We start from the raw sequence: 27305 nt of genomic DNA, 5'->3' as shown, positions 1-27305 counted from the left end.
AGTAAAAAAACTATTTTTGCACTTCAATAGATGGGTTCATTTGATCTTATTTAAAGCATAATCATGAATGAAATTCTACCAATACACTTCCCATTCCTATGTTGAAAAAATTCCATCTTGAATGTATATTTCCAGAATGTATGGCTTGTTGCCAAAATTAGACACTGACTTTGCTCTGAATAAGCAAACGTCTAGTTTGGTGAAACTGAAACCCAGACTGTAAAGTATGTTTTGTGAATTTTGGCATTTAAACCATGGTGAAACTACATCAGTTTTTGGCTCATTGATGAAGTATTGCTTTGGCCTCCACAGGAGTTTTGCGATTTATTCTTAGCACCTCTGTAGAAATGATAGGACGGTTGTTCACAGCCAGTTTAATTTCATATTAATCAGGGCAAAGCCAGAAATCAAATGCACATGCAAGTACTGCCTTCTGCTTCACAATTCTGTACCTTCTGATATACATCCACCATTCCATCCTGAATCTGCTTATTACTGCGACTAGACATGGGGGCCAAGAGCCTATAAAGGCAAAAACTAACTCTGTAATTGTGAACATTATCACATTTAAACTACACTTCTCAAACTTGACCAGTTTAGAGTTGCCAGTTAACTTAACCCTAACATATACAGTACATACATCTGTGAGAGCAAAGCCAGCTTAATGCATACACAAGAACAACTTGCAAACTTGACACAGAAAGTAACTGTTCTGTGATTCAACCCGTATAGAGCTGTGGAGCTAATATGTATAACAATATTGTATCTAATATATATGAGTTAAGGAAAAATGTTTGTAAAATGAATAGTAGCGCAATTGATATTGGGTTAAATATTATCAACTAGACAAAGAGCCCGTTTCGACAACGTAAGATGAAACGGGCACGAGTTTGTGTCAGCAGTGTATGAAGAACAAATGATAAGTAACGAAGAAGTTGTTTTGTAATGATTGTAGTCCGCTTTACTCATTACTGTACAGGCTTGTACTGTTAGTTGATGAATTTTCAAGGCCTATAGTATAATATTGAATGATGAATGTTCCAGTGCAATATGGAATAGTAATAAGTATAAGCACCACAAACCTGATATAGGTGTATTGAATGAATGCGTAATTGAATCAGAATGCGTAATTAGGCCTCGAGCTGTAGTCGAAATCGCCTTTCAGGCCTCTAGAGCTTTAATCGAAGTCGCCTTTCTCTTTGAATTTTTGCGGCCGTAAATCCGCCGCCTGCCGCGATGTTGGGGTTGGATGTCGGTCTCGTAAGGTTTTTCGGGCAGCTGCGCAGAAGGCGACTGCGCATTCGGCTTTGGACGTGCGCAGAATGCGACTGCGCATTCGGCTTCGGACGGACGTGAGTGAGTGAGTGAGTGAGTGAGTGAGTGAGTGAGTGAGTGAGTGAGTGAGTGAGTGAGGAGGCAGGCGAATTATGTATTAAGATGTGCTGTAATGTGAAAATAAGAAAATTCCCTGAGGCATACCTCTTTAAAGATATTAATTGTTAAATTCTATTATGTAAATGTACTTTTCCTAATTTCTGTCTTTTCTGGTTAACTGGATTTTCTCTGCTATTAGAAAAATGACAAACACTTAATATGATTAAACAGTGAGTGCCTTAGTTGCTCCACATAATTCAGCTTTCCCTATAATACTCATGAACACAAGAAACTACTACATCTAAATGCACCATTGAAAGAAAGAAAAAATCTTTTTTGCTTTCAGGCCTAATTATAGTATTGCCATTATGGTTTTAAGAAAATCATTTTTGCTTTCAGACCTAATTTCGGTATTGCTAGTATGGTTTTGCAATAAATGATCTATTTTTAAAATATATCTTCATTGTAAACGTCTTATTTAGAAAACAAGAACCTGGCATCAAATTCATTCTTATCGTTGACCGGAGAATGGACACTTGGGCATCTATTAAAGCCACCCTATCACGTATAGCGGTAAGTTTTGTTAGTTTTTCTTTTGAATTTATTGTTCTTTGATTTTGAATAATGCAGTCACCCTTAGGTTAATTTGTAAGAAACAGTTATAAATGCATACCTTTTTTATAATGCTGATATTTATTATTAGGAAATAATGGTCTGAATTATATTAAAATGGCTTGGTTAATTTTGCCATTCTCACAATTTGCATCTTCTGTATTATCAATTTTCCATATTTGCTGAATTTAGTTTAACTTTGAAGTTACAATAGTTATTAACAAGATAGCAAGACAATCAAAACCAAATAAAAACACTTTGACATGATGGGTTCCATCCATCCATCCATTTTCCAACCCGCTGAATCCGAACACAGGGTCACGGGGGTCTGCTGGAGCCAATCCCAGCCAACACAGGGCACAAGGCAGGGAACCAATCCAGGGCAGGGTGCCAACCCACCGCAGATGATGGGTTCCTCTGGAAAATAAAACTTTTGTGATCAGGAGAAATATTAAGAAAAAGGAAAAATTCTCCCCTTACAGCATTATTTCTTTGACTTTATACCTACGAATGTGTCAGAATATTCATGCACATTCATTGCAATACTGAATATACATACATTTCACATATGTAAATACGGTAACATATAAAAACACATGTTAATTTGTACTTATTTGGCAGATGCTTTTATTCAAATTAACTTGTGAAAGCCAGAGCTACACTTGCTTTCATTTATCTACACATATAGTATGAATAGAAATAAAAGGCCTGTGTGAAAAAGGAAATAAATCCTTATTCATTGCACATCAGTTAAGAAGGTAATTAAGAGCAGATTTTGTTAATCACATGCAGTTCATTAGTTAATAAACACTTTTGGCATTTCAGTCTGGAGCATTCAAATTTTTAATGACACCACGTCAAAGAAAAAGCACTTCTGTACTGATCCGATCTTCATAGGAATCCCTGCAAATTCATCCGAAGTTTAAAGTGTTTGATATTCTGAGAAATCATAAAGAACACTGCTCCCAGACTTCTGTCCACAAAAGTGACTGTTACAATTTATGACTCGGTTATCAGCAAAAGATTAAACAAGTATTTCTGTCATGGAGGGTGAGGCAGAAGAGAGCCCTTTCTCTACAGAAAGAATGTGCCAACACTAATTAGTTTTCCATAGTTACATTTGAACAAACCAAAAGACTTCTCAAAAAATATCATCTGGACAAATGAAATGAAAGTGAACTTTTTTGGTTATTATGCACAATGTCATGTTTGGTTAAACCCAAGTAGAACACATCACCTCAAAAATCTTATACTAGTAGTCAGGTCTGGCAGTCACTAAGAACACCATGAAATCCTCTTTATACACAGGACATTCTAAAGGAAAAATGCAGGGCAATCTGTGCAATAGTCATTGGCATTTTTGGCATGAAATTTCAGGTGGAGCCATACAGGAATTTTCCTTTATGTGTGCAGACTTTTCTAACATTACCATTAAGTACCAAATTAATAATATCTGTTCCTCTTCGGCTAATGACTTTCAAGATATGAAAGTTCACACACCATTCACTAAAAAAAAAAAAAGAAAAAATCAAACAATGGGATTCTGGCATCTGGAGTGTCTTGACTGACAACTGATCATTCTGATGTACCGTACCTGGACATCGTCATCATCTGGCAAAATACAACAATACAGATTTAAACATTAAGGACACAGTGAGCTTTGCAACCACCCACTGCCCAGAAAAATATATTTATTATGAACTTCCTAAATTGAAACACCTCATGACTTGAGCGTAACATTCTAGGATGTCTGTTAGCAATGCTAACCACTGTGCAGCCAGGCATTAGCCGGACAATGTGAAGCCGGCAAACAATTGAAAAAAAAAAAAAATGTTCTGCATATTGTGCTATTTCCACACAAGGACTCTACTTGTTTAGAAAAGAGGCAACATACTGAATGGGATTATTTTCTACGACATGGAAATGTCAAATTAGTGTGGCTAATGGAGCAAATTATACTCATCTTATTGTACCACTTCACTGGTTTGCTCTTTGTAGCCTTGATTTGGAAAAATTTGAACCGGTAGTGCAAACATGCAAATTAAAAAAAAAAAAAAATAGACTGTCCTAATTTTAATGCCAAGAATAAGGGGCATAGCCTTCAAGCTCATTCGTTTAAAAGTTCAGGTTTCACATGTGACAACTCAACCAAGGGTAAACCTAGAATTCTTGTAGGGCAAATAGAGCTAGCTCCATGAGCCAGAAATAGGCTTGAAGCCCCAGCATGAGGATAAATTTACATGCTACAAAAAGCAGCATTTTTCTAGATAACAAATTACATTGAGCATATGGGGAAAACAGAAAACTTGGAATAGTTTAAGAGCTGCTAAAATGCTTTGATCATAAGTTTAAATTACTGAGAAAGGCTTAATGCTTACTTTGTACAACACCTGTCAGAGCTTTGCTTCACTGAACCATAATACTGACACATTAATGCTGCTAACATCTAAAGCTTGGGCAAAACTAAATCATGCAGTGGAAAATTCATTCGATGCACAAACATGCCTTCACAACTAAATAGCTGAAAAAGAAAAGGGTCGAGGTTTTGGAATGTCCAAGTCACTGACATTGTGTGCTAGAGCTTTGAGACAGTTGTGCACTGTCTGCCCACAAATACCAATGAACTGAAGCAATCTTATAAGGACGACTGGGACAAAGTTCATGCACAAAATGATAAATTCAGGTTGTTTCTGGTAAATTTGGTTATGCATGACTTTAGCATGTTGGCTAATTTTTTAATAAAACATGCAATGTACTAACCTTAATGATGCTGTACAAATACACTTGTACATTACCCATCATTTTATTAGGGTAGTGCAGGCTATAACGATTTTGTTAAATATAACATTTCTAAAATGAATCGAAGGTATAATTTTAGGTATAAGATATTGCCTTTTTTCCATTTTTTTAGTAAGAAGAGGCTTCCGTACGCAACCATCTTTAATTTACTTCTTATATAATTAAAAGCTATCGCTCACTCAGTATGTAGGTGACCACCTTGGCGCAGATGTTATTTGTTTAACTCGAGGTAGTTAGTAGCTGGGGCTCAGAATTGCGGGGCTTATTTCAAGCGCAGTGCTGCCACCCTCTCCTGGCCGTTGCATCGCTGTCTCTGCGGCGGTCTGCTGCCCCCACTCTGCTTACACGGCGCTGACAGCTGGAGACACAGAGGCAGCAAGCAACGGCCCAGCAGCTGTGAAACCTGTCGTGAGTGGCCGCCGGTCGAGCTATGGCAGAAGCTAATCCGCGAGCAGGCATGCCGCGGCTAAGAAGGACCACGGTAAGCCGTTCTGTGTTTTACTGTTTCCCAAGTTCAAGAACATTGCGGAGAATGCTGCAGAGCCGGGCGGTGGGATAGCGGGCTCGACGTGAGTCGTATGTGTTGCAGAGCTATAATTCACCTTAGTCATGCGATGCGATTGTGATGCCCACGACGGGACTTACACTGCAGACCGCATTGTGTATTTATGGACACGTTAGCGAAGAGCTACTTTGCGTAGGTGGTTTGTCTTTATTAATGAAGTACCTGGCATGACTTACCTGCACCAGGACTGCAGGACAAATCAATGTCAGTGGTGAACGTGCGCATTAGTCTAAGCACTGTGTGCACAAGCTGGTCTTTTAGGAACAATATTGAACCTTAAAAAAATAACATTAGTTTGTGAGCCAGCCAAGGAAACCGACACCTTAAGCACATTTGACAAATTAAATCATTTTTTTACGTTTGTGCATGTCAAATGATTAGCACAGTATCTGGCATTAGCCAATATGCTAGGAAGGTAAACTGTGCATGAAAATGTTTAATACGTGTTATTCCATAGCAAAAGCAGAAATGTACCCATTTGACTTCAAATACAGTGCCAAACGTCATGTATAACAAAATAAAATAGCTGTTTTTAGTTTCAAGTGTATTTATTTCAGGTTCAGCTTTATGTGTAGATTTCATATATTTCACATTTTACTTGATATATATAATTTCCCTTTTATGTAGCATAGTTATACACATATTGGATAATCTTACATTTGACTATATGTAAACTACATATAGAAAATTAGTAAATGCTTAAGGAAATATTTATAGAATTATCACATGTACAATAGGATTTACTATATTTTATTTTTTTAATATCTGTATTGTACATGTGCACAACCCATCATATATTAATAACATCAGGTAGTTTACTGTATATATAATGTGTTGCCCAGTTAGCAATGATTTGTCAGGAGCAGAAGAAGCATCAAGATGACATGAGAGAAAGCAAAGATCTTAAAATCCTAAAGATTTTAGGGTCAAAGAGAGAGAGAGACATACATTGGCAGTCACTGAGCATCCCAGCATTGGTAGCATAGGAGAAACTATGAAGGCATAGGAGTGTGTGAATTGGCGTGGAGGGCTAGAAGAATGCTAGCATTATAACCTCCTCAGTATAAACAGAAGGCAATTCTCTACTATACTATGCTCTACTATATCGTCCTTTTAAGGGCACATCAAAACTTTAGTGTGTAATTGTTAAAAACTAACAGAGGGCATGGCGACCTAAGTACCCTAAGACTTTGTAGACAAACACCTGATCCCAGAGCTTGGCTCAGAAGTGAAGTTCATGTGGGATTTAATATGTAAATAATGTTAGACCTAGGAGCTGAGCTAGGGCAAAAGTTCTGTTGCCAAACAGTCAGTGTGAGAATTATTAGTCGAGAAAATGGAACATGGATTTGGAGAGTGCATATTGAACCTTGGGATGGAACATTTTTATAAGCTTCTGTCCAAGAACTTGAATGTTTTACCAGACCCAAAGGGGTTCAGATAGCCTTTATGTACTATTTAATTAGTTGTTACTATGTGTTTTCGCTGTTCTTTTGTTTTCTCTTTGTACTTTGGTTTACTAAAACAATTCTTTTGTCCCTTTTCTGAGTCCCACTTATTCCATTACAGTATAAAGATATAAGCTTAGGTGGCAAGACAGGAATCAACACTGGATGTAAGTCCTACCCAAGCATAATCACACCCACACATAATATCTAATCAGGTTTTCAATTATACCGGCATAGCTTTACATGATAGAAGGAAATCAAACTACCCAGAGAAAACCCATATGCACATCATGGGGAAATATGCAAACTTCATAGACAGAGTGACCTGCCTAGGTTTGTTGAATCTGCAATGGTGGCACAAACACCATCTTAACTATACAGCCCTAACATATCCACATTTTTAATAATTTGGAATCTTGAGCACTTGATTCTAAGTTAATTAATGCAAAGTGGTTCTGTCATGACATTTTTGTCGTTTTCAACTATAACACTCCTCTTTCGCTGATTAGAAAAAAGCAGTATTTCAGCTTGTGTTAACTGAATAGCACCAAGATTGTTACTGGCTACCATGGATCTAGTTTATTGTCTTACAATAACAGATCAACATTCATATTATTTTTTGAAATGCTTTTTAACAAGAAGGATAATGTTTCCAGTTTTATGATTATGTCATTGAATATCTAAAACAATTTGCTAAAAAGTAAAAGTAATCATATTTTTACTAAAGGATCATTTTAAATATAAAAATGATATGCTTTAGTCATTAGTGCTTATAGGTTAACATGATTACAATCCTATGATACTAAAAATATTGAAAAAGACCGGTTGGTGCTTAGTGTTAAGTAACAGGATGGTACTCAGAAAGTTAAAAAAAAAAAAAAAAAAAAAACCGAATCTTCTTACAACACAAAATGTGGTTTTCTCTTTTAATTTCTTCTATAGTGTTTCTTTGCATCAAAGCTTACATAATTTCAAGCAAGTAGCACATTTTTACAGTTTAGAATTATTTTTCCTCTGTGACAAATTATTTTCAAAATAAAGATTGATTTATTACAATACAGATCAGCATTTAAATAGCATATTAACTTTCTTCCACTAATTCCATGAATGTACTTAATTCATATTCAGGGTCATAGGAAACCAAAGGCAGCAGTATTAAACATAAGCTAGTAGCAATCACAAGGCACTTATTTGTAAATACACACACTTATCAACACATGGCTGCACATTTACCTGCACAATCCCATGTGAGGAAAATTGGAGCACCCAGAGAATGCTGACACCTGGGGCCTCATGTATAAACGGTGAGTACGCACAAAAATGTTGCGTAAGTCCGTTTCCACGCTCAAATCACGATGTATAAAACTTAAACTTGGCGTAAAGCCACGCACATTTTCACGGTAGCTAAATGCTTGCCGCACGCAAGTTCTCCGCTCAGTTTTGCAAACTGGCAGCACCCAGCATCAAAGCAGTGCTACTGTTCCAGTGTGGTTTCCCTTTCTTTTTTAGATCCACATCCATGATGCGGCTTTATAAATATACTGAAATTAACTGCATATTGTTTATTAGTTTAATGCATCTGATTGTAATTAACTTGTAACAATATAAAGGTCCACAGAATGGTCAAACTATTCTAAATACCATAGCTGCTTTAGTGTTGTTACTCTCACTGCACCTTCTTCTTCTTCTTTCAGCTGCTCCTGTTAGGGATTGCCACAACAGATCATCTTTTTCCATATTACTCTCACTACACCACTCGGAGTATTTATATCACTGTATCTGAGTGGGAAATCACAGCTGTATAGCAGCTGATTGGAAAGAGAATTATCGGTATACAGCATCAAGCACACGCTGCCTCAGCCATGCTGTCTATTGAACTGCTCTCATACGGCAAACGCTTCAGAGCCTTTCCTCGCAGTTCAGAAACAGTTTCATCCCAAGAACTATAAACGCACTCAATCAGTCCATCAAGTGCTCCTTGTAGAACGCTTTGTACTTGTAAATACAATTACCTTACTGTAAACTTGCGATACAGTTATAATATTGCACAACCTGAGCCACTTTATAAACATTACATATAATGATGATATCATTTTTAAGATGAAATGCAGCAAAATATGTTTATTATATTATACAGATGAAACTTTAACTTTATTTAAATAATCTATATTGTTAATAATTAAACATGTGAGGACACGGTGCCGCAGCGCTAGCAAGGAGCTGCCGCGCCGTTCACAAATTGATCCTGCCTCACACTGTATTCTTGCTGGGGCTAGCGTGACACTGTAAGGATAGATGGATAGAATAATTAAACATGTACTATGAAGATATTTCAATGTTCCTTAAAAGTTTCGGCGTTCTCAGTTTACAGATGGCTTAACGTCTATTACAGAGCTGATTGTGTGGCGATTGGGTATTTAGGGAAAGAAAAGTAAGGACAGGAATTGGGTTTTAGTATGTTTGAAAGAGACAGTACTGCTGCAATAAATTATTTCATTGAAGATCGTGCATGGCGCAGCAAGCATCTTGTGTGAGGCATGAACAATCACTGTGCCACCGTGTTCCCATGTTTAATAACATGCTTTAACTCCTATCATTATGAAAATGATATCAAGTATACATCTCAGTATTTTAATTATTCAGAGAGCTGTAATGTCACGAATGTAATGTATTTTGTGTCCTGTTGGAGGTAGAGAAAACCTGTTTAAGAAGCACATAGTGATTCACACACATAGAGCACATAGAAGATCAAATACAAAACAAAGCATTTAAGTGTTACTTTAGTTACGATGGGATTTGAGAAACTAGTAAAGTAAGCGATTTTAAGATGAAGTTTATGATGTTCTACTTTAATGACAAAATAAACTACATGATTAAAGTGGAAATTTTGAGATTAAAGTTGACATTTCATACTTTTTTCCCCACTGTGTGCCTATTTTTTTCTCTGTACCCTAATAAGCTTTCATATGGCACTCAGATGGTAGGCTACGACTCTCCTTTTCACAGCGACTTTGATATCCGACAACTTTTTTTTTATTTCGGGCACTGTGCGACTTTGTGAACTTGAGCTTTTGAGTTTCTCCAACACTCTATGCCACTTGATCAACTTCCTTTTGTTGTTTATACCTCTATTTAAACCAACGAATAGTAAGTTTTTCCTTGCCTCCACTTGGTATTTGCTGAAATTCTTTTATTTCCCCCCGTGCTTTTGCAGTTGTGTTTTCACATTATGCTGAGCTTAAGGGCTATTTATATTGATTTTCATATTCAAAGAGGCGTAATTGTGGGAGGAGTTTAGAGAGTGGCAGCAGGCGTGTGCACGTGCATTACTTTTCATCCTTACTGGGATTTATGGAGCGGAAGAACGTGGAAGTTGGCGAACGCACAGATTTATGCATCGGGATTTTTTTGTGCATACGCACATTTCCGCTTTTGTCCTTACGCCATGTTTTAGTGTGAATTCTACGCACAGCGTTATGCATGTGGCCCCTGGAGAATGGAAACCCATCAAAGACATTGATTGATCCAGGATTGAACTGTGATTTCTAAATCTGTGAAGCGGCAGCTCAAATCAAGTCTCCCAACTATTCTTGTAAAATAAACTAGTACTAGAATGTCATGAATAACTCTTCCATAAGGATTATTATTACATTATCACCTATAATTAAAGTTTCATTCTCCTCATTAGTCTTAAGTTTAGTAAATATACCTCATTTCATGGTATTTAACGAGCAAATAATCAAGTAAAAAGTTAGTTCTTTTTCACTTTGAGAAGCAGTATGCATTTCAAAAATATTGGTAAATTATATTCAGAATTATTATTACATGCTGAGATCCTCTTAATCTAATTTATTTGCAGGGAATGCAGGGAAAATGTGCAAACTAAATACAAGCTGTGACGCCAGTGCAGTATTCAACTCCGGAATTATTATTAATATAACAACATTTGCAAGTACTTTATTACTGAAATTCAGAATGTTTTACCTCTTATATATTTGAGATTTTCAAACTCCCCTGCCTTATAGTAAAAATGTGCAGATTTTGCCAAGCAATGGAAAAGACTGACAGGTTTTGTGGTAAGTCTTCCCTGTGGGACATTTGAACTACTCGTTAACACTTCCATTTAATCCCTCATCTTGACAACTGACTTTGGAAACATCACCTTAAAGCAGATTTACAAAAGCCCTAATTCAAGTTCTATTGGCTGTAATGTTTTAAGTGTAAAATTTTCAAATTGCACATTTTTATTAATGGTAAAAGTTGTGCAATAACATGAACATATTGTATGCTGTTACTTTATCAAGTTTGGACTGGTATTTTTTAATGAATGAAACTTTAACTTTAAACTCAGAAATGACAGGAAATCATTCCCGACAGCACTAGTTGACTAGGGAAACAATTTTTCTAAATCAGGTTTTCTGTTTGGTTCGGCTTGTTATGCTTTAAAGGTTTACTGCCTTTCTTTATTCACAATGTTATTACAAGTCTGTAGCCATTTCACCATAGATCACTTAAGGCATTGTTTGCATTTATTAAGAATGTTGTAACTAATAAACCAAAAAGATAGTTATGAATTGTTTGATGTTTTCATTTCTTCATTTAATGCCAGGTAGTATTCTCACTCAATAAATTTTAATTACTTCTTTATATGCATTACATTGAATAAGCACAAATAAATGATGTAGTTTATTTGGTAGAATGATGAATCATTGTTTCTGTGGTGCAAGTTTAATGCAAGCTACACCCCTCTTGTCAATGCTTGTTAAATGGTCCAGAATATTCCTGGCAATGTTCCTGAATCATAATCTTAAAGAATGTGAACAAATCCTATATGCATTTTATGGCCTGTGTAGTGACTTTGATTTAGGATGTAATTCCTTTATTATCTCAATGCTTTAAGGCTTTTTAACAGTGATTGTGTTTTCTCAGGCATCCTTCCCTGGAAACTTGCATTTGGTGCTGGTGCTACGGCCAACAGGATTCATTCAAAGGACAGTGACTGATATTGGATTTCGTTTCAGTCAGGAAGATTTTATGCTAAAAATGCCGGTAAGACAAAAAAATTTTCTACTAGGTCTTATAGTATTTTATTATGAATCTATTAGTTCAGTTGTTCATATATCCCTTGTGAAATAAATGCAAACAACAGTTGGCTGAAAAAGGCAAAGGTTGAAGCAATTGGTCTTTACAGACATTAGTTGAAAACAGAACTGAGGAGTTAGGCACAATATGGCGGTTTTAACGCCGGTCAGGGGAAATTTTGTCATTAGGGCAGGAACCGGAAGTGATGTCATTGGGCCTGGAACCAAAAGTGACGTTGCTGGGCCCAGGTGAGATTTCCCGTGGTTGGTCTGCAGAGGAAAAAGAGAAAGGATCAGTGTACTCTGCCACCCCATGGTCCAGCATGGAATTACCCTCTTTTGATCCCTTTAGCTGCCACCCATGCGCACATGTGTGCCTCGGCCCTCCTCAGCCCATACCCATCGGGTCGAGAGTCCCTGAATGAGAGGTCATGAACCCGAGAAAGAGTGGAGAGAGCCCTGCCAATGAACAAGCTAAAACGTGTACGGCTGTAGGTCTAAAAACCATCTTGTGACACATGGGTTCGACTCCTTGAGTAAGGCCATCCACTGTAAAGGTGCATGATCCGTAACCAAGGTGAACTCACGACCCAAGAGATAATAACTCAGCTGCGCAATCGCCCTTTTGATCGCCAAGGCCTCACGTTCCACCGTCGCATACCTGGTTTCCCGTTCGAGCAGTATTCGGCTTAGTAACATGACGGAGTTCTCGACAACATCAACGGTTTGGCTCAGCACGGCACCAAGACCTGTGTCCGAAGCATCCGTCTGGAGGATGAAAGGCAAAGATAAGTTAGGAACTTTCAAGATTGGTGTCGATGTAAGAGCCTGTTTTAAGTCACTAAATGCAGTCTCTGCGTTGGCATCCCATACCACATTGTTCGGGGTCCTCTTCTTTGTTAAATTACTCAAGGGCACTGCTCGCTCAGAAAATTGGGATACAAACCGCCGGTAGTAAACCTCTAAGCCGAGAAAAGCTTGGACAGGCCTCTTGGTCTTTTGATGGGGCTATTTCAATATGGCATTTACTTTGGAACACTGTGAACTCACTGTACCCGGCCCACTATGTAGCCTAAATATTTGACTTCTCTTAACCCAAGGAAACATTTCTTTGGATTCATTTGAAGACTGACTTTGCCTAATGCCCACAATACTGCTTGGACCTGCAGTAGGTGCTCCTTCCACGTGCTGGATAGATGACCACGTCATCCAGGTAGGCAGCACTATAGGAGTTATGAGGATGGAGCATTTTATCCACCAGAAGCTGGAAGGTTTCTTGTGCCCCATGTAACCCAAATGGAAGGACATGACACTGCAGTGACTACTGGGGGTGCTAAATGCAGTATTTGTTTTGCAGAGTCTGTTAAAGGAACCTGCCAGTACCCCTTTATCATATCAAGAGTGGTCAAGAATTCAGCCTGTCCTAGCTAATTGAGGAGGTCGTCCACTCGTGGCATCAGATAAGTGTCAAATTGGGAGACTTGATTAAGCCGCTGAAAATCATTGCAAAACCTCCAACTTACATCAGGTTTAGTGACCAAAGCAATTGGGCTGGACCAGGGACTAGGACTTTCCTCTATCACACCTAGTTCCAGCATGCACTTGATTTCCAGTTCCACTGCCGCCCTTTTTGCTTCAGGAAGTCGATATGGGTTTTCTCAAAAGGACCACCCTGGGTTCTGTCATGATGTCATGTGCAATCAGGGAGGTCTGTCCAGGTTTTTTACTCACCACCTCTGGGACAGACAGGATAACTGCTTCTGGCTCCTGTCACTGTTTGGTGGTCAAATTGAGGCCAAAGTTAATTTCTGATTTGTGAGCAAAGGGGGGATGGGTCTGGCAAGAGGAGAGGTCAGGCTCCCTTTCCTTCAACAGCTTCAGTAGGTTCACATGATATATCCTTTCACTCGGCCAACAATTGAGCTGTTTCACCAAGTAGATGTGCCCCTTTCTCTTCTTAACTTCTTAAAGGCCTTGCCAATGAGCTAATAATTTGGAATAGGAGGTAGGAACGAGAACCATGAAACAATATCCTGGGTGGACCTCCTGCAGAGATGTGCCACGGTCATAATAATGGACCTGTGCTGCTTGCTCTTTCTGCATATGGGTTTTTAGAATGGGTTGGGTCTTTGCAAATCTGTCACGTAACTGCACGATATACTCTAGTATATTTGTGGAGGGGAGGGCCTCCTCCTCCCAACCTTCCTTTAAAATATTCAGTATGCCCCGGGGTTGCCTCCCATACAATAATTCAACAGTGAACACCCCGTGGAGGCTTGTGGGACTTCCTGATATGCAAAAACGATGAGGGGGAGGAGCTGATCACAGTTCCTTCCATCCTCACTGACCACCTTGCGTAGCATCTGTTTGAGGGTCTAATTAAACTGCTCCACCGGATAATACACCAAGGTCTTTAAATGCTTAATCTTAAGTAACTTGGCTGTTTTCCTGAACGTCTCTGAGGTAAAGAGCATCCCTTATTCCGTCAGGACTTCTTTAGGGATGCTGACTCGTGCAAAGACCCATACTAATTCCCGTGTGATAGATTTCAATGTAGCTGAGCGCAAAGGAACATCTTTGGGATATCAAGTAGCATAATCTACTAGGACTAATATGTACTTGTGTCCTCTAGCTAAGCGCTTTAGGGGTCCTACTAAGTCAACCCTGATGAGTTCAAATGAGACGTCAATAAAGGGAATGGGAACTAGAGGACGGTCCCTCCTAGGAATTTGGCACAGTTGGCACTCCGGGCAGGACGTGCAAGATCGGTGAACCTCCTCATTGATTCCCTGCAAATAGAATCAGAGCTTAATACACTCAAGGGTTTTTTCGGTGCCTATGTGCTAGTTAAGGTTATTATAGTTTTGCCTTTTTATATTAGTTTTTATTTCTGTATATTTTCTGACCTTACTTGGAACCTTCAACGTGTATTTTTAGTTTTAGTTTAGTTTCAGTTTTAGTAATTATGGTACGATAAAAGAGCTACTATGGAATTTAGTTTTTGTGTCACAATGAGACAGAACTGCACACTTAACGGGTTTGGATTTGAGTTTAATGTTAGTGGAAGTGTACTATACTACACAACACAGTTTATTATTTGGTTTTGTTTTTGTCTGATAAAAGCACACATAATCAAAACCAGGTACTGAATATGAACAATTTTACACAATTTTATCATTTTTAAAATATTTTCTATGCCATTTGTGCTGAACAAATCTGTGCTGACTGTTGGCACTTTTTTCTTTTCCTTTTGTTGCCCATAATGGGCCAATTTATAATGAAATTTAGGTGAATTTTAAGGTGTGAGGGTTTTTTACTCTAAATGTCTACAGCACACAACATACCCTGCTCCAACGACAATATGCTTATAATGAATGCCTTCAATATTGCATTCAAAAATCTCAAATACTGGGCTTAGTTATTTTCTACCAGCCATATTGATCTCTGATTCCATCTGAGACACAAACAATTTATAGACAAAATTTTGCCACCTGCAGGCCTGAAAAGATCAAAAATCAGAAAACAGAATCCACTGTGTTCTGATCATGAAATTCACAGGGGCTTAGGAAGAACCTGCCTCTTAGGCTTGAATCAGTTTTCAGACCCCACCTAGCTGTATTGAGGGAAATAAAGAAAAACAAGCATGTAGTGTCAAGGTTAGGGGCAATGAGACTTGAATAGCCCATGCATAAGAACAGTAAACCCATAATGAGCAGAGCAAGAGCAGGTAATAAGAGTATGGACAGGCACAAAAAGACAGCATCTGAGATTAAGAACAATATATACATTATCTAAACCTATTTACCCAGAGCAAGATCACAGGAAACCTAGAGCCTACGCCTACCCAAGTAGGTTTGGATGCAAGGCAGGAAAATTCCCGGGTGTGGAAACTGGAAGTGATGTCATCAAGCCTAGGCGAAATTTCCCATGGTTGGCCTGCAGTGGAAAAAGAGAAAGGATTAGTGCACTCTGCCACCCTCGCCTCCCATGCACACATGTGTGACACCCTGTAGCATTCAGAAGCCAAATATTCTTATCACATTTTTACCTTTCATTTCAGTAAAATTCATCAGTTTGTTTCCCAAGACTGCTGCTTCCATTTTAGGGCTGTGAACAACTAGAATTTAACAGGAGACACTAGCTGAATGTCAGGACTCAACTCAAACAGGGATGTCAGTACATCATAGCACATTTTAACACACACCCCCACACTTCCTGAACATTAGGGCAGTTTAAGAAATCCGTTGAACTAACATGCTTATTTTTGGAACGCAGGAAGAAAGTGGGGAACCTAGAAGAAATTAATCAGGATAATGTAACCATGCTAGGGTTTGAATTCAACTGGAGCTGTGATGGAGCAAAACTTGCCATTCAGCATTTCAAATCAGTTCAAAAATGTATAGTATTTCACAGATTACTAAAAAATGAAAACATAAACATGGTATACAGAACTGAGTCAATTTCTTGTAATTTGTTAATTGAAAATAACACATGGTTTATAAATAAGGATTAAGTTTCTTTCAGTTGCTTAGCAGGAAATGTTGCTTTTGTTTTATTCTCTGTTGTCATCTGTATTACAGTTTGTTGTGAGTCTCACCATGGCATTTTGTTTTGTATTTTGTTTCTTTTCTATTTTTCAAAATGTCCTTGTTTAAGTTTAGTTCTAATAAATGTTTTTTTAATTGATCATTATTTCCCTTCAGCTTCTCTTCTTGGTTTAGTTTATTCCCCACTCTTTTATTTTAATTATCTAATTGTATTACTTGTTAAGTTGATAGGTGAGACCACTTATTAGGAAATGGCACTCAAATGCTCTGTTAGTTTTGCTATAGCACATGAGGGCTATATCAATCTCTGGTAGCCACTATATCTTTGCAGTGTAGTCGGTCACTCAGTCAATAAATAAGTCTGCAAGCCAGTTAGTCACTTACTGACTGATTCCGTATGTGTGCTTCCCTTTCTGCCTTTTATGTTAGCGTGTTTTTTTTTACTATTTAGTTTTTGCTCTTTTGAGCCTTGATCTTTGGCTTATAATTATGATTTTTTTTATTAGGAACTTTGGCTTTATAATATGAAGTTTCAGCTATTTATTTATTTTGTTTCTTATTTTTTTGGATTTTTGTTGTGGAATTTTGTATTTCACATTCTTATGTATTTTTAGATAGAGACAGAACTATTGACTCTTTTTGAAAATCTTAAATTATTATTATTAAACTATTTAATTAAATTAAAAATTTAAAAGATTAATCTTTGTGGACAGATTTGATTTGAAGATTTTGGGTAAATTATCATAAATGTCAGCGTTATCAGTTATAACATGAGTTTATACCCATAAGATTAACATTCTGAAATAAGGAGAAGTGTAGACAGTTTTACTTTGTATGCAGTTTATCTCACTTTGTATGTACTGTGAGAGTCATTACCACATTTGTTGTCTCAGTAGATTTCTTGTTTAGTGCATAATTTTCTTTTTACTTCAGTTCTTTTTCCTGTCCAATGCCCTACAATCATTTCTGTTCACCTTTGACTGCTGGCTCATTATGTCAAATCTTTTATTTGTCTCCAGTCAGTCCTCATTTATAATTTTATTCCCATCCTAGGTTGTTATGTTGAGCTCTGTCACAGACCTGTTGAGGTACATTGATGAGAACCAACTAACTCCAGAGTATGGCGGCACTCTTGAATATTGCCACAGTGACTGGATTGTCCTTCGCACGGTATGTATGTTTAATACAATACATGTGTTAAATGCCCAGATTTAGCCTGTGTGTTCTGACTATGTTCAATGGTAGTGTTCTCACCAGAAATATAAACTAACAAAACCAATCACATATATGTACTTTATAATAGGTTCTATTTTTTTTTCCTTCATTTTTAGGCCATAGAAAACTTTGCAGTCACAGTGAAGGAGATTGCTCAGCATTTACAGGCATTTGGCACAGAATTGGCAGAAACTGAGATACCTAATGAAGTCAACTTGATTGAGGCACTCCTGGTTACACAGAAAGAAAAGTATAAGCAGCTTAAGGTATATGCAGGCATGCTTTTCATTATTGAGTTTATTTAAATATCACTTTTTATCAAATCTTAATTAGAAACAAAGACAAAAGTGAAAGGAAAATAAATTGTAATCATTTTGAAGAAATAATAAAAACAAACGCCTAACTTTCGGCCCCCAGTTCCTCACTCCTTCCCTCTACTCTCACAAGTCCTATGTTGAAGACAGATAAACAAACAAGGTTAAAGCAACTCTGTATACAGTATACATATATTAATGTATATACTACAACATGTTTTTCTGCTTATATTGCAACAGCATTTTTTGTGTTTATGTTGCATTTCAGTTTGCATATTATATTTGTCATTACTGTGTAATGTGTGGGCTTAAAAGAAGATATATGAGTGAGTTGACATTGAAATTTACAATGAGTCAGAGAAGAAAACAGAATACCTTGAAGAAACCCACACAAACAACAGGGAATAAGGAACAGGTGCATTTGCTGGTATATATAAAACTGTTCAGTTGTACACTGCTCACAAAAATTAAGGGAACTATGAATTATGCTTCAGGAATATCAGTCTGTCCAGTTAGGATGTATAAGCAATTACGAATCAACTTCACCTACTTTGGTGCAAATGAAAGTGACAACAGGTGCACTGGAGTGGCAATAGAAAGGCAACCCCCAAAAAGGGAATGGTTTTGCAAATGGTGGCCACAAACAATGGCTCTATCCTTATCTTTCCCTACTGATTGTTCTCTAGTTTTCCTTTTTGTTAGTGTCCTTGTCACTACTGGTAGCATGAGGTGGTACCTGTATCCGACTTAGGTTGCACAAGTAGTCCAGCTGCTCCAGGATGGCACATACATATATACTGTCACAAGATGGTTTGCTGCGTCTCCCAGCACAGTCTCAAGAGCATGAAGGAGATTCTTGCCATCAGCAGCCGTAAGATAGCTTCAACTTTAGTCAGTATTTGCACTAGGTAATAAACAATGTTACTATGTTTATATGCCAAAAAAGGTAGAAATTTCAAACCTTTGAAGATGTATGTACTTTGAAAGACCAAGCCAGGATGTGACATGTCATTGTTTCCAGAAATCAAGCAACATATTCACTGCCATGTTTCAAATGTGTTGTTGCAAAACATTTCAAATGGATACCATTTATACAAATATTGATTTTTAAATCACAATGTACCGCTAAAATATGTAATATTTATATGTATATTATAGCCCCAGGTGGAGGCCAGAAAAGGCTGTTTTTGCTTAGAGTGTTGTGGCTCATAGCCTTAGCAAATAGATGATAATTGTTGGGTCTGAAGCTGCATCAGATGTATTTTTTTGATGAAAAGACAGAATCCCTACAATAAATTCTTTATTTTGTTATGATAGCTTTTACAATGAGCACCAATTCAAGAACCCTATTGTTGTTTTTTCATATGCTATTACTTTGTAAGTTTAAAGTCAAATGTCTTGTATTGAATTTTGTGTAAATCAGGTAATAATAGCACAAATATCTCTGTTCAACTGAAAATCACTTTGAAAATTTCTCTAAATTGTTGTTAACTTCTGACCTTCAGCTTTGATTTGCTATCTCCTGTCTGCCAGTACTGAACTCTACCAGCTGTGTAGAAAGCAGTGATCCTTTGTCAATTGCATGATTTTATCCCAATAACTGACTTTGCGTGTATGTCATTTACTTTGCTTTTTCCATTTCAGTGATTAGTTTCATTTTTGTTATTGTCCTGCCAGGAAGACATTAGATTGGTGATGCGACAGGGTGGGCAGTTACTTGCCAACTTAGAGGATTCCGGAAGTGAGGAAGCTGATGCTGAACAGAAAAGGAATGCCAGCCAAGACTGGGAGACTGTGCACAGGTGTGACAGAAACTACAGATTTAGTAAATCATATTTGTTGTCTTCTCTGAAAAAGTCAAATAAGTAATTGCAAATCTTAGGCTCATCGAAATTTGAAAATAATAATAGTAAAACATCACAGACACACAAACACTAAAAAATACCCTAAAACAGGATTAGTCATTTACCCAGCAAGGAAAATTACATGGAAATATGATGAAGAGAAAAAAGTTTGACACAATTGTGGATTGTCTACAGTTTTTTTTGGATTTGTTGAATTTGATGATGAGTAACAGAACATCAGCCTGCCCCTAAAATGCAAAACAGGTTACTGGCTGTTTTATTTGATGGCAGCCCACATCATTTCACTCACTATTACATTAGTGTTCTATTTGGGAAGGTTCCCAAGAATAACCATTTTCTAAGCTGTCTCTGTGTGCAAGATTAATGCATGTCAGTCTTACCGGGCTAATTTGTAAAGATGGCCTCTTGACAGACCTTGCATCTCAAATCTGACAGAAGTCCAAATGCATTTGGTTGCAATGGCAATCCATGAATTACATCACATCTGTACAGATTGTGAAAGTTTTCTTTTAGGCCCTGTAACAACTTGTTGCATAATCTACTGCTTTTGACCATATCATTTTCAAAAGTATAAGCAGCTTAAGGTATATGTAGGCATGCTTTTCATTATTGAGTTTATTTATATATCACTTTTTTATCAAATCTTAATTAGAAACAAAGACAAAAGTGTAAGGAAAATAAATTGTAATCATTTTGAAGAAATAATAAAAACAAACGCCTAACTTTTGGCACCCAGTTCCTCACTCCTTCCCTCTACTCTCACAAGTCCTATGTTGAAGACAGATAAACAAACAAGGTTATAGCAACTCTGTACAGTATGCATATATTAATGTACTGTATATACTACAACATGTTTTTCTGCTTACATTGCAACAGTATTTTTTGTGTTTATGTTGCATTTCAGTTTGCATATTATATTTGTCATTACTGTGTAATGTGTGGGCTTAAAAGAAGATATATGAGTAAGTTGAAATTGAAATTTACAATGAGTCAGAGAAGAAAACAGAATACCTTGAAGAAACCCACACAAACAACAGGGAACAAGGAACAGGTGCATTTGCTAGTATATATAAAACTGTGCAGTTGTACACTGCTCACAAAAATTAAGGGAACTATGAATTATGCTTCAGGAATATCAGTCTGTCCAGTTAGGATGTATAAGCAATTATGAATCAACTTCACCTACTTTGATGCAAATGAAAGTGACAACAGGTGCACTGGAGAGGCAATCCATGAATTACATCACATCTGTACAGATTGTGAAAGCTTTCTTTCAGGCCCTGTAACAACTTGTTGCATAATCTACTGCTTTTGACCATGTCATTGTTCCTTTGAGCCCAGAATGATTTTAAAAGAAATGTGTGACTTCTTCTGGAGTGTTCTTCACCAGCATGTCTTACTGTCACTGCGATAAGATGAAATACAGCCCTTTAGTGATGGTCTTGAGACAAAAGGATGCGTTAATCCTGACCATACTATCTCCATACTATCTCCCAGGAGGATTCTTTTTTATTTTTGGAACACAGCTATGGGCTTCAAAAACATTTTGGTGTCAGAATGTATGATATGAGATATACTGTAGTTTGCTTTTTATAAGCTCCTTTGAATTCTCGAGTGGAACTCTCTGTTTATTGGTCAGAACTAACCTTAAATGAAAGTGATTTCTACTCATTTGACTTTCAGGCTTCTGGGTCAGCTGCATGAGATGGAGACAGCATTTGATGGTTTCTGGGAGAAGCATCAACTAAAACTGAAGCAGTATCTGCAGCTGTGGAGGTTTGAGCAGAGTTTCCAGGAGGTAAAGAAGTATTCCTACACTGTATATCTCTGCTTTTCAGAAAACCATTATTTTTATTACAAGTAGTCTCTCTGGCACATTTTAATAGGTGTCAACACTGCGTTTTGTGTATTACAGATGCAAGCTTCTCTTGAGGCCTTGTCAGCTCAGGAGAGAAGTATCCCAACAGTTGGTGAAAGCATTATACATACTGAACAGATGATCCGTGAACTTGGGTCACTGGAGAAGCAATGCCAGGTGAGTTTTACTTTATTAAGAGAGTCCATCAGTCATTATTTCATTCAACAATCTTAATAACATAACAAACCATGTGTTTTACTGGCTGTCATGAGAATCGGGGATAAGTCAAACTAAAATAATTGTGACGCAGTGTTCATTAGTTTAAGACAGTAGATACAACAAAATTCTTGATGGATAGTATTTGCTTGTAGTGTTGGTACAATTATTTTGAAACAAAAGAATTATAGGACTAAGGGATTTAAAAACATTAGTGAAAGTGAGTTCAGTTCAGAAAAGAACCTGAACAGCAGTCTGAGTAAAATGTGAAGATTGGGCCAAGATTTTTTGTTTCATTTTAAAAGGACACTCTTCCTTAATTCAAATAAGAGCACCCTCAAAAAGAAGTTTTGTGTCAGTGTCTGCAGAGCATAGAGAATCAGCAATACAAACTACGACCCCTATGAGGTGAATAGAGCAGAAATAATATTTTGACAAATTTTTTTCATATGCAACCTACCTACTCAAAGCATGTTTGTGGCGTGATTCTACATACAGTGGAACCTCAGTTCACGAACGTCTCTGAACACGTACAAATCGGGTTAAGACCAAAAAGTTAGCCAAACTTTTGTATCTGTTCACGACCACACATTCAGTATACGAACAAGCCAGTTTCCCTTTTGGTTTTTGCGTGCCGATGATTTCCACACGTGTTCAGTCTCTCCCTGTGCATTCCCTGTGCAGCGAGCGAGAGAGAGAGAGAAGGAGCACGAGAGAGACAGCGCGCAAGAGAGAGACAGACACACATGTGCAAGAGAGACAGACAGACACAGACAACACACGCGTACGAGAGAGACAGACAGACACACGCGCGTACGAGAGAGAGAGACAGACACACACACACGCACAAGAGAGTCACACACACACACACACACACACACACACGAGAGAGAGAGCGAGAGAGAGAGAGAGAGGGCTGGCCGCATAAGGCCGAGAAGGTAGTTAAAGAATGCACCAGGCTTGTTTTTAAAGAGACTGATTCCAGCATTGTTTTAACCTCGTTGTTTTTAATGAAGACTTTTTTCTATTGGATTTTAACCTCTACTTCACTTCTGTTTACAGTGATTGGTTTGTAGCGTGCATTGTTGTAATGTTACTTTTCTTGGTTGTTTATTAAATTACGGATTTTTCAAATGTTCATTTTTTTCCCTGAGCTTTAAATTCTTACAATGTTAGTTTTCTCTGTTGTTCAAAGTTTTCTCAGTGTTATTCAATGTTTTTACATTTAGTTTACTATTACGCTGTGCATTCTATGGTATAATTAACTATATTTGTGCTTAAAAATCTTTAAAAAATATATATTTACATACAGTTCGTATGGTCTGGAACAGATTAATTGTATTTACATACAATCCTATGGGGGTAATTACTTCGGGTCACGACCAAATCGGGTTGCGACCAGAGTTTTGGAACGAATTACGGTTGTGACCCAAGGTTCCACTGTATTTTAAACAAGCCAATGATTGGCACTGCTGTTGTATTTTACATATGTTTTGAGTTTGAAGCTACATCAGTTTTAAGTGAATCTGTTCAGTACAGGGTGGTTTTTCTTAACCAAAAATGTCATAAATTGGACCTTTTAAGTAAATAGAAAACATAAGAAAGTAACAACAATATAGGTTTATTTTTCAGTTTTTTGCAAAATGAATGTTACACATTCTTTGATCACACACTGCCTCCACACATTTCAACAAGTGTCATCCCTGTTTCTTAGCAACCATTGTGGCCAATTTAATATAGCGATAAAACAGAAATCGGCAAGTAATGTCAAGTATGTGCTTCTGAGTTTTTTTATGGTGGAGAGGGGCGGTGGAAGTGTGTAGCATAAAGTAGAGAACTTGCAGAGTCATTTTATTAGTCCCTTGTAAAGAAAGCCATGTAATTTGATTAAATCATTTTTGTAATTTTTTAATGTATTTTACAACACTTGTATGCTAGTCCACAGATCACATTCTGTTGACTAGTGTTTTAAAGACGATGAAATAATATGCAATTTTTTTCCCCTTTGTGAAACAGTAATAAACTTACTTTGTTTTGCAGGATGAAATGAGTCAGGCTCAAATCCTTATCCTACAGGGACACCAACTAGCGGCTAACCATCACTATGCTATGGCACTTATTTGCCAGCGATGTAATGAGCTGAGACACTTTTCAGACGTGCTTACAGCAAACCTAAGGGCCAAATGGGTTGCTTTGAGCCGTTCACGGGAGTTGCAGGCTCACTTGGATGAGGTACCTCATTAATTCATTAATTTTGTGCTTATACAAAACAGATGTGATATTCATTCTGTGAGGTTAAATGTATCCAGTGACTGTGACTGAACATGATATGGATATTAGAGATGACCAGTGCTAAATGAGTAATACTTCATAATACATACGTTAGCAGTTATGTGATCTCACTTATTCAACCTACATCAGTGATAAAATGTAACACACTTATTAGATTAGCTTTATGTGCCAAAAACTAGAACTTCTGCGCCTAGTAAATGTAATAGTGTTAACCATACTCTCTTCCAGGTGACAATCTATATCACCTGTTTAGGATGTTTTGTGATAGCTTGTCTATTGTTCCATGTTAATAACTGTCAGTATTGATAGTTAGTTTTTAAAAGTTTGGATAACTTTTTAATGATAGTGGTGATAAAGAAAAATGGATTAATTGATAAGAGTGTGACCCAGTGGTTAATGCTGCTGTCTAAGATCCAGGGAACTGGATTTGAATCCTGGACCTCTGTTTAGGTTCTTCCATTCTCCCTGTTTGTATAGGTGTCTTTGTGGTACTATAGTTTTCACATACATTCCATCAATTTACAGTATGTATTAGAACGGTTGGCAGCTCTAAATTGGTCCAGTATGAGGTATTATGGTATGTTTAAGAGTGCTCCATAATGGTCTGGTTCTATAAATACTGCTTTATTCCTGATTCTGCGAAGATAAGCTTCTGTTTTCCGTGGGTTCAAAAGATAAACATATTTCCTGGATATCTAAAAGCACAAAAGCCATGGCTGTAGTTTGGATGAGTTGTTTTCTAGTTACTGCTAAAATAAATCACTTTTAGGTTTTAGAGAACATCCTACCACCCTTTCCCCTCACTCTGCAAAATGAAATGAATAATGATTAGTGAAATTTACGTTCTGCTTAATCAGGTGCATTAGGTGTAATAGTTTGATGTTTATCTGTATTTGAGAGTCATTTTCTCTAATATCATACAGTTTAATGTCATCTTTTATAATAATCATTCGTATATATATATTTGTTATATGTTATCCAAATGTTGTAATTATAGATGCATTAAGATCAATAAAAAAATGTTACTGGTGAAAGTTGCTGTCTTTTATCTTAATAGTTTGCGCAAGACTGGGTTTTATGTGCATTTACCCATCCATTCATTTTCTAATGTCATCTATTTCAGATTCAGAGAAAAGCAGTACCCAATCCAGCAGCTTAGACTAGGCACACTCATGCACACATCTCCACTCGCTTATACTGTTCTAATTTAAAGAGACCAGTAAACCTAACATGTACCATTTTTATTTAATTGTAAAATCTAAATTTAATTAGGTTTTAGTATGTTGTGTGGTGGTACAATGAAAAATTGCTAATACAGAAACCCAGATCATATTCCTGGCTTGGTCACTGTCTGTGTGAAGTTTGCATTATGCATCTCATTGCACAGTTTTTCTGCTGGTGCTCTGTTTCTGGCTAGATCGGGAAGATATGAGTTTTGTCTATTATGTAGGACATATGGCAAAGGGTACATGCTTCCTAAGAAATGTTTCTTTTACCAGTAATTACAGCTAATGACTATACTTTTTTTGTCAAAACCAAACTGGTAAAGGAAAGATACCTTCAAGAAAATGTGTCTTTCGGTTGACTTTTAATCACCTGGATTATCTTTTTAAAACAAGAAATTATTGAAGGCACAAGAAAAAGCTACACATCATCAAAATAACATAAGTCTCTGGTCCACTTTAGTGAAGAAAGATGATGGCACCCTTTGAATGTCTGCATACTGGGCTCCCCAGGTTAATATTGTTAAACCCAAGCTACCGTACTTGTTTCTGTAAAGGTTGAAAGGCTGTGTAGCAGGATGGGTAAGACAGTATGGATAGAGCAGTTAAAGCTCAAAGAAGAGTTGCAAGTGCACTTTTGTGCAGCCTTAAATCCTTTTTTTCTTTTAATATGTAGCTTCATTGAAAACACTTATCTTGAAATGAAAGGAAACATATCCATCCATCCATCCATCCATCCTCTTCCGCTTATCCGAGGTCGGGTCGCGGGGGCAGCAGCTTGAGCAGAGATGCCCAGACTTCCCTCTCCCCGGCCACTTCTTCTAGCTCTTCCGGGAGAATCCCAAGGTGTTCCCAGGCCAGCCGAGAGACATAGTCCGTCCAGCGTGTCCTGGATCTTCCCCAGGGCCTCCTCCCGGTTAGACATGCCCGGAACACCTCACCAGGGTGGAGTCCATGAGGCATCCTGATCAGATGCCCAAGCCACCTCATCTGACTCCTCTCGATGCGGAGGAGCAGCGGCTCTACTCCCAGATGACTGAGCTTCTCACCCTATCTTTAAGGGAAAGCCCAGACACCCTGCGGAGGAAACTCATTTCAGCCGCTTGTATTCGCGATCTCGTTCTTTCGGTCACTACCCATAGCTCATAACCATAGGTGAGGGTAGGAACATAGATCGACTGGTAAATTGAGAGCTTTGCCTTGCGGCTCAGCTCCTTTTTCATCACGACAGACTGATGCAGAGCCCGCATTACTGCGGATGCCGCACTGATCCGCCTGTTGATCTCACGCTCCATTCTTCCCTCACTCGTGAACAAGACCCCGAGGTACTTGAACTCCTCCACTTGGGGCAGGATCTCGCTACCAACCCTGAGAGGCCACTCCACCCTTTTCCGGCTGAGGACCATGGCCTCGGATTTCGAGGTGCTGATTCCTATCCCAGCCGCTTCACACTCGGCTGCAAACCGATCCAGAGAGAGCTGAAGATCACGGCCTGATGAAGTAAACAGGACAACATCATCTGCATAAAGCAGTGACCCAATCCTGAGTCCACCAAACCGGACCCCCTCAACGCCCTGGCTGCGCCTAGAAATTCTGTCCATAAAAGTTATGAACAGAATCGGTGACAAAGGGCAGCCCTGGCGGAGTCCAACTCTCACTGGAAACAGGTTCGACTTACTGCCGGCAATGCGGACCAAGCTCTGGCACCGATCGTACAGGAACTGAACAGCCCTTATCAGGGGTCCGGTACCCCATACTCTCGGAGTACCCCCCACAGGATTCCCCGAGGGACACGGTCGAATGCCTTTTCCAGGTCCACAAAACATATGTAGACTGGTTGGGCAAACTCCCATGCACCCTCCAGGACCCTGCTAAGGGTGTAGAGCTGGTCCACTG

General features: G+C 38.0%; 1 protein-coding gene across 5 annotated transcripts in view; it reads left to right on the top strand.

Moving 5' to 3' along the window:
• mcf2a (MCF.2 cell line derived transforming sequence a) overlaps window positions 1–27305 on the top strand; it is a 165348-nt gene that overhangs the window by 61130 nt on the left and 76913 nt on the right. For 3 of the 5 annotated variants that reach the window (XM_051935224.1, XM_051935223.1, XM_028815810.2), the window contains exons 4-11: window positions 1857–1947; window positions 11728–11847; window positions 17480–17596; window positions 17758–17907; window positions 19633–19757; window positions 21504–21618; window positions 21736–21855; window positions 23935–24126. In XM_051935224.1, coding sequence (XP_051791184.1) covers window positions 1857–1947; window positions 11728–11847; window positions 17480–17596; window positions 17758–17907; window positions 19633–19757; window positions 21504–21618; window positions 21736–21855; window positions 23935–24126 — 1030 coding nt within the window. Of the gene's footprint in view, window positions 1–1856; window positions 1948–5004; window positions 5267–11727; window positions 11848–17479; window positions 17597–17757; window positions 17908–19632; window positions 19758–21503; window positions 21619–21735; window positions 21856–23934; window positions 24127–27305 lie in introns of those variants that run through there. The other 2 variants (XM_051935226.1, XM_051935227.1) reach the window with 2 other exon arrangements.

Source organism: Erpetoichthys calabaricus, chromosome 12 (genome assembly GCF_900747795.2).
Source record: "Erpetoichthys calabaricus chromosome 12, fErpCal1.3, whole genome shotgun sequence".
Classification (NCBI taxonomy): domain Eukaryota; kingdom Metazoa; phylum Chordata; class Cladistia; order Polypteriformes; family Polypteridae; genus Erpetoichthys; species Erpetoichthys calabaricus.
Note: the sequence above shows the minus strand (reverse complement) of the source record. Positions and strands in the feature narration are given on the sequence as shown.